Source organism: Bufo bufo, chromosome 2 (genome assembly GCF_905171765.1).
Source record: "Bufo bufo chromosome 2, aBufBuf1.1, whole genome shotgun sequence".
Classification (NCBI taxonomy): domain Eukaryota; kingdom Metazoa; phylum Chordata; class Amphibia; order Anura; family Bufonidae; genus Bufo; species Bufo bufo.
In genome coordinates this window covers 645,504,578-645,517,751 of record NC_053390.1, presented here as the reverse complement: position 1 = coordinate 645,517,751, position 13,174 = coordinate 645,504,578, and the positions used below count along the sequence as shown (strand labels likewise).

Here is a 13,174-nt window from a genome sequence, read left to right as displayed (position 1 = left end):
TAACCATGGCAACCAGGACTGTAGTAGCGTCCTGGTTGCCATGGTTACCGATCGGAGCCCCAGCGATTAAACTGGGACTCCGATCGGAACTCCGCTGCCACCAATGATGGGGGGGGGGGTGGGAAGATGGGAGGCCGCACACTGGCCACCAATGTTGTTAATGCTATAGAGGGAGGGGGGGCCGATGGGGGTACAATTAACCCTTTCAGGGGCCGCACCTGAAGGGGTTAATTGTGCTGATCACGGCCCCCTGTAAGAGATCGGGTGCTGCCAGGCAGCAGGGGGCAGTCTTGTACACAGTTTGTAGTGTATTCTAACTAGAAGCGTCCCCATCACCATGGGAACGCCTCTGTGTTAGAATATACTGTCGGTTCTGAGTTTTCACGAAGTGAAAACTCAGCTTTGAAAAAGCTTTATGCAGACGGATCTTCGGATCCGTCTGTATAAAAACTAACCTACGGCCACGGATCACGGACACGGATGCCAATCTTGTGTGCATCCGTGTTCTTTCACGGACCCATTGACTTGAATGGGTCCGTGAACCGTTGGCCGTGAAAAAAATAGGACAGGTCATATTTTTTTCACGGCCAGGAAACACGGATCACGGATGCGGCTGCAAAACGGTGCATTTTCCGTTTTTTCCACGGACCCATTGAAAGTCAATGGGTCCGCGAAAAAAAACGGAAAACGGCACAACGGCCACGGGTGCACACAACGGTCGTGTGCAGGAGGCCTAAGTCAAAGCGTTTTAAAATTATCACCACATAAAGTGACACGTCAGATGTGCAAAAAATGGCCTGGTCCTTAAGGTGAAATAAGGCTGTGTCCTGAAGGGGTTAAAATCCATACCACATTTCCTCAGCATGTCAATGAGATTTTTTAAAAACTCATCCACTTTGCTCCTACTTTAAAATGCTGAGGATTTTTCACCAGAAATCCATTGCAACATTTCTGCGACGTGTGGTCGTATCCTACAAAGATCAAAACTGAACATGCCCGATGTCTGACTTCAGAAGAAGACACCACAATACACATTAGATGGCCAGCGAGTTCAGCCTTGCATAACATTCTGAACTGTTAAATCTAGTGTTAGGCTACATGCACATGACCTCGCCTTGTTTTGCAGTCTGCAAATTGCGGATGCCACCAGTGTGCGTTCCGCAATTTGCAGAACGGAACGGGCCGCCTATTATAGAAATGCCTAGGGCATGTTCTTTTTTTTTTTTTTTTTTTTTGCTGGACTACGGAACTGAGCAATGGATGCAGACAGCACATGGAGTGCTGTCCGCATCTTTTGCAGCCCCATTGAAGTGAATGGGTCCACATCCGAGCCGCAAAAACTGCAGGAGAAATATCTTATATACAGTAGCCTGTATTATGTATTTAAAAATAATATGCTCTTTAGAGCCTGTCAAACCTTTTGCATTTTTGCCCATATTTCCTATGTATTACTCAACTGCAGTGTATTTGTTCATTTTGAATAGTTTCTGACTGATCATTGACTTATTAGAGCTTGCAGTTCCCAATAATTAAATGTTTCAGTGCATCAAGGTTTATCACGTATCACGTTTTATTGCTGCATATTCCTATGGAACATTACTTGATAGGAGCTTTTTCACACGCTCTCCCTCGCTCTGCAGGTTGCTTCTATAGAGGTGCCCAGTCACTTACATATTTGTGTGCGACTTGCTGAGCATAAAATAATTTTCTGTCTGTACAGTGGTGCCTGCATGCTGCATTTACATAGTGGCACACATACACACAGCCTTAAAGGGGTTGTGCACACTTGGGGAGGGGGGTTTGGCAGTCCTGTAAATAGAAGCATACTTAGGCTACTTTCACACTAGCATTTTTTTGCTGGATCCGGCAGGGTTAAACGCTTCCGTTACTGATAATACAAACATCTGCATTCGTTATGAACGAATCCGATTGTATAATTTTTTTTTATTATTTATTAAAATTTTCAATATTTTATAAAGTAATCATATATATCAAATGTGGGACGCAGCCCAACAATAATATCAGGTTAATTATACAAATGGACAACTGTCCTCAAAAGTTTTCTGCAACAACAGTATTAGACGATGAAAACATATTGCTCAGATTTTTGTACATAGTTATTAAATGAACACTAAAGTGTTAGTTAGTAGATATGGGATCCAAATATAGGCAGAAGGGGGAGAGGGGAAAAGGAAAGAAGAATAAAAAAAATAAAAAATTCAAATAAATAAGATGTCTGTCTTTGTTGTCAGCAACATTTTGAATTCCTGAGAGTTTTGAAAAGTAATCCAGTGTCCCCATGTTTTATAGAATTTGGCATTGGTACCTCTCAAAGAAGCTGTTAGATCCTCTATCCTCGTGATCTCCTGTATTTTGTTAATTCACATTGTTATTGTGGGAGCAAATGTTTGCCTCCACGTGCCTGGGGTACACATGCTCTCGCGACATTGACCATATGTCGCACCACCGACCTCTTATACCTAGCCATGGGGATCTCTCCATGATGGAGCAGGAAGAATGCTGGTGTTTTAGGTAAGTCATGAGGTGAATTTAGACTGGATACGCCATACCTCACTCCAAAAGCTGGCAAGCACGGGACACTGCCAAAAAACATGCAACAGAGACCCCCTAGCTCCTTCGCATCGCCAACATAGTGGGGATACTGTGGGGAAGATGGAGTGTAATTTGGAGGGTACTCTGTACCATCTGGAAAGGACTCTGAATCCTGCTTCCTGTATGTTGCTTGCAATAGAGGTCTTATGTGTAAATGTGTATATTCGTTCTTTCTGTTCTGGTGAAAAAGTAAGACCCAAGTCTCTTTCCCAGTTGAGCATGTAGGTAGCAGATGGTTGGTTAGACGGTGAGATAAGTAGGCCATATAGTCGAGAGAGAGAGTGAGTTGGATTACTCCCCTTTCCTCACAGATTTGTTCAAAGTCAGTTCTGTCTCTTTTATATGTAACGGCTGGTGGTAGTGTGGGGAGGTAATGTTGCAATTGTTGGGATTGCCGTCAGGCCAAGTGTATCTGAGGTGTCCGTGAATGACTGGGAGGAAAGTCATGAGTCAGACACAATGAAGTGATGCGCTCTAAACTTATTGTTCTTCAATAGTCTCCGGAACGGTCCTTGCTCTAGCCCTGGGGGGAACATTGGGTTGCCCAAAATCGGGAACATCTGTTAGGGGGGAAAAAGAGATGTATGGACGTTCAAGGATAGAGACGGACTGGAGAGTCGATCCTACAGGGAGTGCAGAATTATTAGGCAAGTTGTATTTTTTAGGATTAATTTTATTATTGAACAACAACCATGTTCTCAATGAACCCAAAAAACTCATTAATATCAAAGCTGAATATTTTTGGAAGTAGTTTTTAGTTTGTTTTTAGTTTTAGCTATTTTAGGGGGATATCTGTGTGTGCAGGTGACTATTACTGTGCATAATTATTAGGCAACTTAACAAAAAACAAATATATACCCATTTCAATTATTTATTTTTACCAGTGAAACCAATATAACATCTCAACATGAACAAATATACATTTCTGACATTCAAAAACAAAACAAAAACAAATCAGTGACCAATATAGCCACCTTTCTTTGCAAGGACACTCAAAAGCCTGCCATCCATGGATTCTGTCAGTGTTTTGATCTGTTCACCATCAACATTGCGTGCAGCAGCAACCACAGCCTCCCAGACACTGTTCAGAGAGGTGTACTGTTTTCCCTCCTTGTAAATCTCACATTTGATGATGGACCACAGGTTCTCAATGGGGTTCAGATCAGGTGAACAAGGAGGCCATGTCATTAGATTTTCTTCTTTTATACCCTTTCTTGCCAGCCACGCTGTGGAGTACTTGGACGCGTGTGATGGAGCATTGTCCTGCATGAAAATCATGTTTTTCTTGAAGGATGCAGACTTCAGAAGCTTTGCAATTTTAAGAGTGCTGCATCCCTCTGCAAGATATCTCACTATTTTTGACTTTTCTGAGCCTGTCAAGTCCTTCTTTTGACCCATTTTGCCAAAGGAAAGGAAGTTGCCTAATAATTATGCACACCTAATATAGGGTGTTGATGTCATTAGACCACACCCCTTCTCATTACAGAGATGCACATCACCTAATATGCTTAATTGGTAGTAGGCTTTCGAGCCTATACAGCTTGGAGTAAGACAACATGCATAAAGAGGATGATGTGGTCAAAATACTCATTTGCCTAATAATTCTGCACGCAGTGTATTGTGGGATGAGTTCACGCTTCTAATGGTATGTGGGATCCCAGCCATGGCGTTGTGGCCAGTGGGGTGGGTAGAAAGGATTGCTCTACAGTTATCCATTGTTAATTCGACTGATGGCGACACCAGTCTACTACTCTCAGTAGGTGTGTGGCTCAATGGTAGGCAATTAAATCTGGTAAACCTAGACCTCCTAGAAGTTTGGGGTAGAATAGAACTGAACGGGCTGTTCGTGGGGTTTTCCCTGCCCATGTGAAGCGTGTAAGGGTAGATAATAAAGTATGAAAAAATAATCTGGGGATGTGTATGGGCAGAGCTTGTAAGAAATAAAGTATTCTAGGTAGGATATTCATTTTAAAAATGGAGATTCGTCCGAACCAGGTGAATGTGCCCTTGTGCCAGCGGTCTATGTCCGCTTTTATTGCCCGTAGAAGAGGGGGGTAATTATCTGGATAAAGATCGGATAGGTTTGAGGTTTAATGTATAGCCAAATATTTAAGTGAGGATCTCGTCCATTTAAATGGGAATTTATCCGCCATCTCCGCGCCCAATTTCGAGGGGAGCGTAATGTTTAATGCTTCCGATTTTTGAAAGTTTATCTTGAAGTTTGATAGTTGCGAGTAATGCTTGAGTTCTTTCAAGAAATTTGGTAGTGATGTGCGAGGGTTAGTGAGGAAGAACAGAAGATCATCCGCATATGAGGCTACTTTATGTGAAGTTCCCCGAGTCTGCAACCCTGTTTTATGTCATGATTAGCTCTTATGTGGCCTAGTAGCGGTTCCAGACAGAGTACAAATATCAGGGGAGATAGGAGGACCAGTCTACTCTGTCAAACGCTTTGTTGGCGTCAGTTGAGAGGAGAAACATGGAACCGGTTGTATTATCTTTAACATACCCAAGACTGATCCGTCATGAACTCCAGTGAAAGTCAATGGGGGACGGATCCGTTTTCTATTGTGTCAGAGAAAACTGATCTGTCCCCATTGACTTGCATTGTGGTCATGACGGATCCGTCTTGCTGCGGTTTGCTCTCCGGTATGAAAACGGAACGGAATGCATTTTGGAGCATTCCGTTCAGTTAGGTTTGTCCCCATTGACAATAAATGTGGACAAAACTGAAGAGTTTTATTCCGGTATTGAGACCCTATGACGGATCTTAATACCGGAAAACAGAAACGCTAGTGTGAAAGTAGCTTTACCTTCTTCCCGACGCTGGCTCCCAGCGTCTGCACTCTCCTGCCTTGGCTGCTCCTCTCGGGTCCCTGGATGTAACCTTCCAGTTTCACGCTGCTGCAGCCAATCTCCGACTGTAGCACTGACCTGCTCCTCTTGCGTCACATTACCTTTTGTCATGATACAAGGGGTGCAGGTCACCACTGCATCCAGCAAATTGGAAGTTTACATCCATGGACCCTAGCAGAGCAGGTATGTATGCTTCCCTTCGTAGGTTTGCCCAGGAGGGGAGGGGGGTTTGCTAAAAGCCCCCAAGCGTAAGCCCTTTAATTCTGTGTAATTTTCAGATTTTGGCATAACCTTAGATTTAGAGCAGTTTCATTTCACAGTTCATACGCTCTCCCATAAACAATTCACAGATTATAATGTTCCATTTTCTCTTTTTAAAGTCATTACATCCCACCACCCTAATTAATTACTCAGGTGATGATTAATTCTTTCTCCTGCATTCATTTTTTGGGGGAAATAAAAGAAATCAAATGGCATTTATCTTTAGATTCATGAAAACTCTAGATATTCAGACTTTAAATTATTTAAACTCCCCCAACACATACACTTTTGCTTTTCAAGCATAAGTTATAATTTAATTAAAAACTTCTGGCGCATTCCTGGCATTTTAAATATTAACGTGTTCCATGGATCACTTTCGATTATCTACCGTCATGATATTCCTGAAGATGTCACAATTTTAAGATTCCTGAAGTTGCACTCAGAATTGTCTGTTGATGCAAGAGGGATTGTGATAATTACACACATCCATTAGTATCAGCAGAGGAGATAAACATCAGGGAGTCTTAATGGGCTTGTCTCGGTGACAGCCAGCAAAGAACACTTGACATAATTAAGGATAGATTTGATTCATTTGAAAATATACTCTCATTATAGGTGCCCAGTGGAAGTTGCACTAAAATTGTCAAATTCCCCAGAATAAGACTGTAGCGGGTGGGAAGCTTTTGAAATCCACTGTGGCAATCACTGGAATTATTCACTCCTCTTTATGTCTTTCTGCTGTCAAGTTCACTTTGCGTTTCCTTGTACTGCAAGCTCCGAAAGAGACAACCTGTTGGCTCCTTTCTTCCAGATTGTGCGGAGGTACATCAAGGACTGGTTGGAGAGGAAGAAGCCTCCATTTGGTGCCATTAGCAGCTGTGTCCTTCTCATGATCATCTATACAACTTTTTGTGATACATTTTCCAACCCAAATATTGATCTGGACACCTTCAGTCTGGTCGTTATTGTATTTATCAGTAAGTGCATTCTGAAATTGACTCATGTTTTTCTTTCCATGTCTGTCAAAGTTTAGCTTAGAAATAGTAAAAAATGATTGTAGAGGTTGTCTGGTTTCAGGATATTGAGGACCTATCCTCAGAATAGTTCATCAATATCAGATCGGTGGAGTCCCATTCCATTGATCTGCAATTTTAAGGGGCTGCGGCGATTTGGTGAGTTGTGCCTCCTCTTCGTGTAGTGTCATAACAGCTGTTGGTCCCATTCACTTGAATGGTAGAGGAAGCTGTAAATATTGAAGATGATGTAGCACGAGCACTGTGGCCCCTTCTAACAGCAGATCATCGGGGGGTACCATGTGTCCATCCCCCACCAATCTGAAATTGATGACCTAAATTGATCTTCTTTGAAACCCACTCAAGCTTCAGGAACAAGGGACCTCTATCACGTGGCTGTTGTGGAAGGAGAGACGGCTGCCATGTGCAGCTTTCTCCATTCACTTCTATGGGATTTCTGAAAATAGCTGAGTATGCTTACCCAGCTATTTTTGGGAACGCCCATAGTTTGTGTCAGTTCCGTCAGAGATCTGTTATTTTTGGCTCGAGAAAAAGTCCATGCAGGACATTTTTCAGTTGAAAAATAACACAAACTGATGCTTAAAAAAAAGAGGGATCAGTTATTTTGAGTGCAAACTGATGCAAATTTAAGCTAAGCTGATGTTCAAGATAAAGTATTCGTTGTTTTGTTTTCTGTTGTTCTGACGGATCACAAGAACGGAAATCTAAACGGTGATGTGAACTCGGCCTCACTGATTACAGGCACTCTTATCTATTATCAGTGTTATCATGGGAGCGCTGCGTTCTCTTCAAACAGCAGATTGACGGGGATGCCAGGAGTTCGACCCCCCAGATCTGATATTGGTAACCTATCCTAAAGTCACCAATATAGGAAACCGACCAACCCCTTTAAGATCTAGCCTTTAGACAGGGTAACTGTAATTTAGTAACATTTTGGGGAGGAGTACATACAAATCAGATGGTTCAGTCCACACCTGAAAATGTGTGAATTTAAGGGATACAAAGTCACAAGAAAGGCATTCTACTCCCTATCCTTGAAGTAGGATGTCAGCCAATCACAGTCTTCAACTTTAAATGTACAGATATAATGTACATAAAACATTGAGTAGCTGTGATCAGCTGCCAAACAACGCGCCTAATTTATGACGAGGCACAGGCCTTGTCATACATTAGGCATATCATCCAGCAGGCCATGCACCAGAATGAAATCATTGGGGGAAATTTATCAAAGATCGGTGTTTTACGTTGGTCATAGAAAACTCCTGAGCTGCCAGACAATGCACCTAATTTATCAATCCAGGAGGTGCGAGCCTCGTCCTACATAAGGCACATCCAGAAGGCCATGCGATGAAATGAAATCTGAGGTGCCATAGATTTCTGTCTTCATTTGCGCATGGAAACGGACACAAATGAGGATAAATGTGTTGGCGCAAGTGGCATTTAAAAAGTTGCAAGCACAGTTATGTGATTTTTTTATTTTTTTTTATTTACGCCACAAAAGTGGTGCAGGAAGATGATACATCTCCCCCATGCTCTCCAATTACAACACCATGGCAAAGTTTCCAAAGTCCTCTTTCTCAGCAGCCCACTTGATAATATGTAGTTAATTAGATGAAGTGGCTCACTGCTGTTAGTGGGTGCTACGGTGCTACAAGCTAAAAATTGAGGACACCCCGCCTCAATGTAGCAAGTAAAAATAGAAGTAAGGAAGCGAGCACTCACTCTATGGCAAATACTCAGATTTAATGATAAAATGTCAAAATATTACAATTCAATAAAATAATTGATAAAATACAATAAAATATTAATACCATATGATATATATGAAAAATGGTCGACCATATATAAACCACTAATTGAGATATCGCAATACAATTATAGATAAAGCATAGATGGTTCTCCAACGGTATCCTTGTGAATGAAGTGATCGTACAAATAAGTGACAAAGCAATATCAAATGATGGAAAAAATAATATCAAGTGATGGAAAAAATATATTAGTGTGACCGGAATCACAGTAGTGAATTAAAATAATGTCCTTGGTGTACAAAGATGTGATTAAAGGCTTGTGTGCCAAAAATAATTAAAAAATTCAAAAAAGGGAGGGGACACCTGATGGAGCCCTGCACAGTCGTGCACGCTAGTACGCTTACAATCCTTCCTATAGAGATTGAAAATTCGGATCAATAAGTTTGCAGTCAACCGCATCAAACACTCCAGCCGTTATCTGTACTCAGCCTGTTAAATAGTACGCTCATGTGAACAGTCTATAATATCGGCTTGACTTTCACCTCTGTATAGAGGATAATCCTTCCTAAGGAGTGAGGAGTCTTACCTCCTATAATGCAGTGTTGCAGGATCTCTTCCTTAGTCCGTTATAAGAAGTAAGCTGGAGACGCCGCTCCGTCCTCACAACTTGCAGGCTCTGACAATCCGGCCCGATCTCGCGATACTACGAGTGGGACTTCCGTCCGGTCTCTGTACTCACTCAGATGTTCAGGGCAGTTCAATTGTCACAAGGTTGCAATCTTTAATACTTCCTCTTTATAGCATGGCCATGCAAAAATTCCTTTCTATGGAGGTTTCAGCAGAGTGTCTGATAGTCCAGACGCGTTTCGGGATGATTCCAATCCTTTTCCATCACTTGATATTATTTTTTCCATCATTTGATATTGCTTTGTCACTTATTTGTACGATCACTTCATTCACAAGGATACCGTTGGAGAACCATCTATGCTTTATCTATAATTGTATTGCGATATCTCAACTAGTGGTTTATATATGGTCAACCATTTTTCATATATATCATATGGTATTAATATTTTATTGTATTTTATCAATTATTTTATTGAATTGTAATATTTTGACATTTTATCATTAAATCTGAGTATTTGCCATAGAGTGAGTGCTCGCTTCCTTACTTCTATTTTCACTTGATAATATGGATGCCATAATTTACTTAATTATATTATGTAATGTTAATTTCATAGTAACACCTGCTTCTACCTGACGTTGGCATTCAATACTATGATGTCTCAGGTGCCAGGTTCCTGATCTGTAGGTTATGTAGAAGCTATGTGTGTGTCAGTGAATTGTGTCCTATCCAGCCCTTGTACTGCTGACATGATGAATAGCATCACCTGTTTTTCTCTCTTTCAGTATTTTTTATCCAGTTGGCTTTTATGCTTTTAACATTCCTGTTTTCTACTAGGTAAGTCCAATGCTACAGTCATCTCATCTAAATGTAATACAAATACGATGTTGTTATTATTAGTTATGTACTACTTATTTTTATCCTATATCTTCATCTCGCCTTGTAAGTACAGGCGTAAAACAATAAAGTATCCCATCTAAGGCTACATTCACACGACCATATGAATGAGTCCACATCCATTCTGCAATTTTGCAGAACAGGTGCAGACCCATTAATTTCCATGGGGCTGCGAAAGATGCTGTCCGCATCTGTTGCTCCGTGCCGCGGCCCTGCAAAAAAAATAGAACATGTCCTATTCTTAAGCTTACACTAGGCTTTTGCGTCACCTTTAAATATATATTATTATATAAACTGAAATATAATATGACAGTTTATAACAATGTTTCTCCATACGAACAATGGTGATTATTATGATATCGTTTGGACACCTGGCTGTCGTCAATACCTGCACGTGTCTATTTTCACATGTTGTACCCCTAACATAGTGAGTTGGGGATGTTGACAGTGCTCTGTTAACAAAGTTTGATAATACAATCTAACGCCCTTGCAATCAAATATTATGGATATGTGGCATTGTCTTCTCACTTTTTCCATGGTGAGTCAGTTATCATGCGCTGTTCATTTAAGATGTACCTTTCAGTGCCGATGTACAAGTGTTAAATCACAGCACAAGTCTGTCCTCTTTAGTTCTTTATTTAAAAATCAGTATAATTATATAATGCCAACAATATAATCCGCTGTTTTGATCCCTGGTTTAATGGGGGAATTGTCCCCTTTCAAGGTCCTCCACATCTTGAGCCAGCATTGGTGGGAATGAGGAGCGCTCACAGATTATTTATCTCTCTCCTACCATCCGATGCTGGGTGGGAGTGGCCTTGTCTGGTATGGGAGGGGTTTGGTGTTTAAATACCTGTAGTTTTGGCGGGCGCTTTACGGCCTTACCAGTGCCGAGGCGCTGCCTCTACACACGTGGAGGGTAGCGCCATGCTGCTCTGACATCTTAAGATAGTTTATACTGTGCTTCTGTTGTAGGGCTCCTGAGGAATTATTAGAATGAGAAACGCGTTGAGCCACGGCATGGGGAGCAAGAGCATAGTTAGAATTATTTGAAATGAGCATTTAGCGGCAACTTGTGTAACCGTAACCCTTGACTGACTGACTAGGGCGTTTGCCTGGACTCCAGCTGCATGAATAAGCAGCAAGAGTGGAATGGCCAGCATTCTATGGGATACACTGATAAGTTAGTGTGTCATTGAGTAGATACTGTAGTCAGTCGGCCCATTTGAAGATGGGCTATTGTAGCATAGCTGGGTTTTATTATGATACCCAGTAGATGCTGGAGCCTAGTATCATTGGTACATACTGTGTAGACCTTTGCTCTTGAGGAATTAGGTGGCTTGGTTGAGCGTTTTCACTTTAGTTCAAGAGCTGTACCCCACAGTTGTACCAGTGACTATTTATATATCATTTCCTATTTTAATTTCAAGTGATACTCAATAAAGACTTTTTTGTTTTGATTTTAGCGTCCCCAGTCTTCATTAATTACATGTCCTTTTCTTATCTGCAATGGCAGACAAGAATAGGCATTTTCTATGATATCCGCAGCATGTGGACTCGGCAAATTGCGGAATGCACATGGGCCGGTATCCGGGTTTTGCGAATCCGGAAAACACAACGTTCGTGTGAATGTAGCCTAAACCTCATCTAAACTGGACATGGTTTCCCTTGGGTCTCCTCCAAGTGTCTGACCCGGACTCTAAAAAGTGACATGCTAACAGATGCTGCCCAATATTGCACCACTTTGAAGTTGTCTATTCATCCCCTGGCTAGGCAATATTTTTTGTCCAGTCCAGAAACAGTTTGAATTTGCCATTTTGTCAAATGAAAACGTGTAAATGACCATAAAAATGTCAGTGATGCTGTATTTCAGTATTTTACTTAATGAAATATAATTTTAGGATGAAGCAACCTTTGGTCTAAAGTAACAGCTTGATCAAATATGAGCCTGAGGCTATGTTCACATATGCACTAGGGATTCTTACACTTTTGATGGCAGGAGCGCAGCATGCGGCAGTATTCTTTCCGTCAAAGAAAAAAAAAAATATTATGGAACCCATGAAGGATCTCGTTATAAGTCAATGAAGTTCATTGGTCACCATATGGATGCATCATACAAAGGAGGGGAACAATGTCATGGCTTCCATTATCTTTGGCAAGCCATGACCCCTGTGTAAACATAGCCTAAAATATACTTGTTAAGATATTATGGGAGTTTATATGAAATTTTGAAAGATCATGTTCTGTGTTTTTTTTTTTTAGCAAACAGTCAAAAAAAATGCCAGATTGAGCATCCCTTTATCTTCATCCCATGTCAAATATGTGTATTTTTGCATTCTTCTTTTTCATTTTTTTCATCATGCGTTTCAAGAGCTTTAACTTTTTTACTTTTCATATAGCCATATGAGGGCTTAAATTTTTTGCTGGATAAGGCCTAATGCACGCGACCGTGTGCTGCGGGCTACAAATTGCAGTTTGCAGTGCATAGGCACTGACCATGTGCCCGCCGTCTGCGGACGTGGACCCATTCACTTGAAAGGGGTTCTGTAATCCGCATCGCGAAAAAGTAAGGCTACTTTCACACTTGCGGCAGAGTGATCCGGCAAGCAGTTTTACGTTTTACTACTGTTGCACATTAAAAAAAACATTTTTAAAAGAAGAAAATGTTTTTTCATTGTCGCACCCCAAGACCCTATACTTTTTCATTTTTCTTTCTACAGAGCTGTGTGAGGGCATCATTTTTGTGGGACTACTTTTCATTGGTATCATTTTGGAGTACATAACTCTTTTTGAACACTTTATTTCGTTTTTTTGGTGGCATAAGCAAAAAACAGTAATTCTAGCATTTAAAGGGAACCTGTCATCAACTTTATGCTGACCTAACTGAGGGCAGCATAAATTAGTGATAGAAATGCAGATTTCAGCGGTGTGTCACTAATGAGCTAAAAGTAAGTGGTTGCCGAAAACCAGCATCATAATAATTGCAGCACAGGCCTTGAAAAGAGTCAAATCTACCTGAGAAGAGTCATGTTTATTCATACTCTCCTGCTCTCTCACCCATCTGCTGCTGATTGGCAATTCTCTCCTATAGAGAAAGGGAGAAAACTACTGTGTTTCTCCGAAAATAAGACGGGGGTCTT

The 13,174-nt window shown here is 41.2% G+C and overlaps 1 protein-coding gene across 1 annotated transcript in view; it reads left to right on the top strand.

Moving 5' to 3' along the window:
• The window catches only part of SLC10A7 (solute carrier family 10 member 7), a 251,656-nt gene that overhangs the window by 207,879 nt on the left and 30,603 nt on the right, over positions 1–13,174 (top strand). The window contains exons 8-9 of the mRNA XM_040418521.1: positions 6,542–6,707; positions 9,923–9,974. Of these exons, the coding sequence (XP_040274455.1) occupies positions 6,542–6,707; positions 9,923–9,974 (218 nt within the window). The remainder of the gene's footprint in view (positions 1–6,541; positions 6,708–9,922; positions 9,975–13,174) is intronic.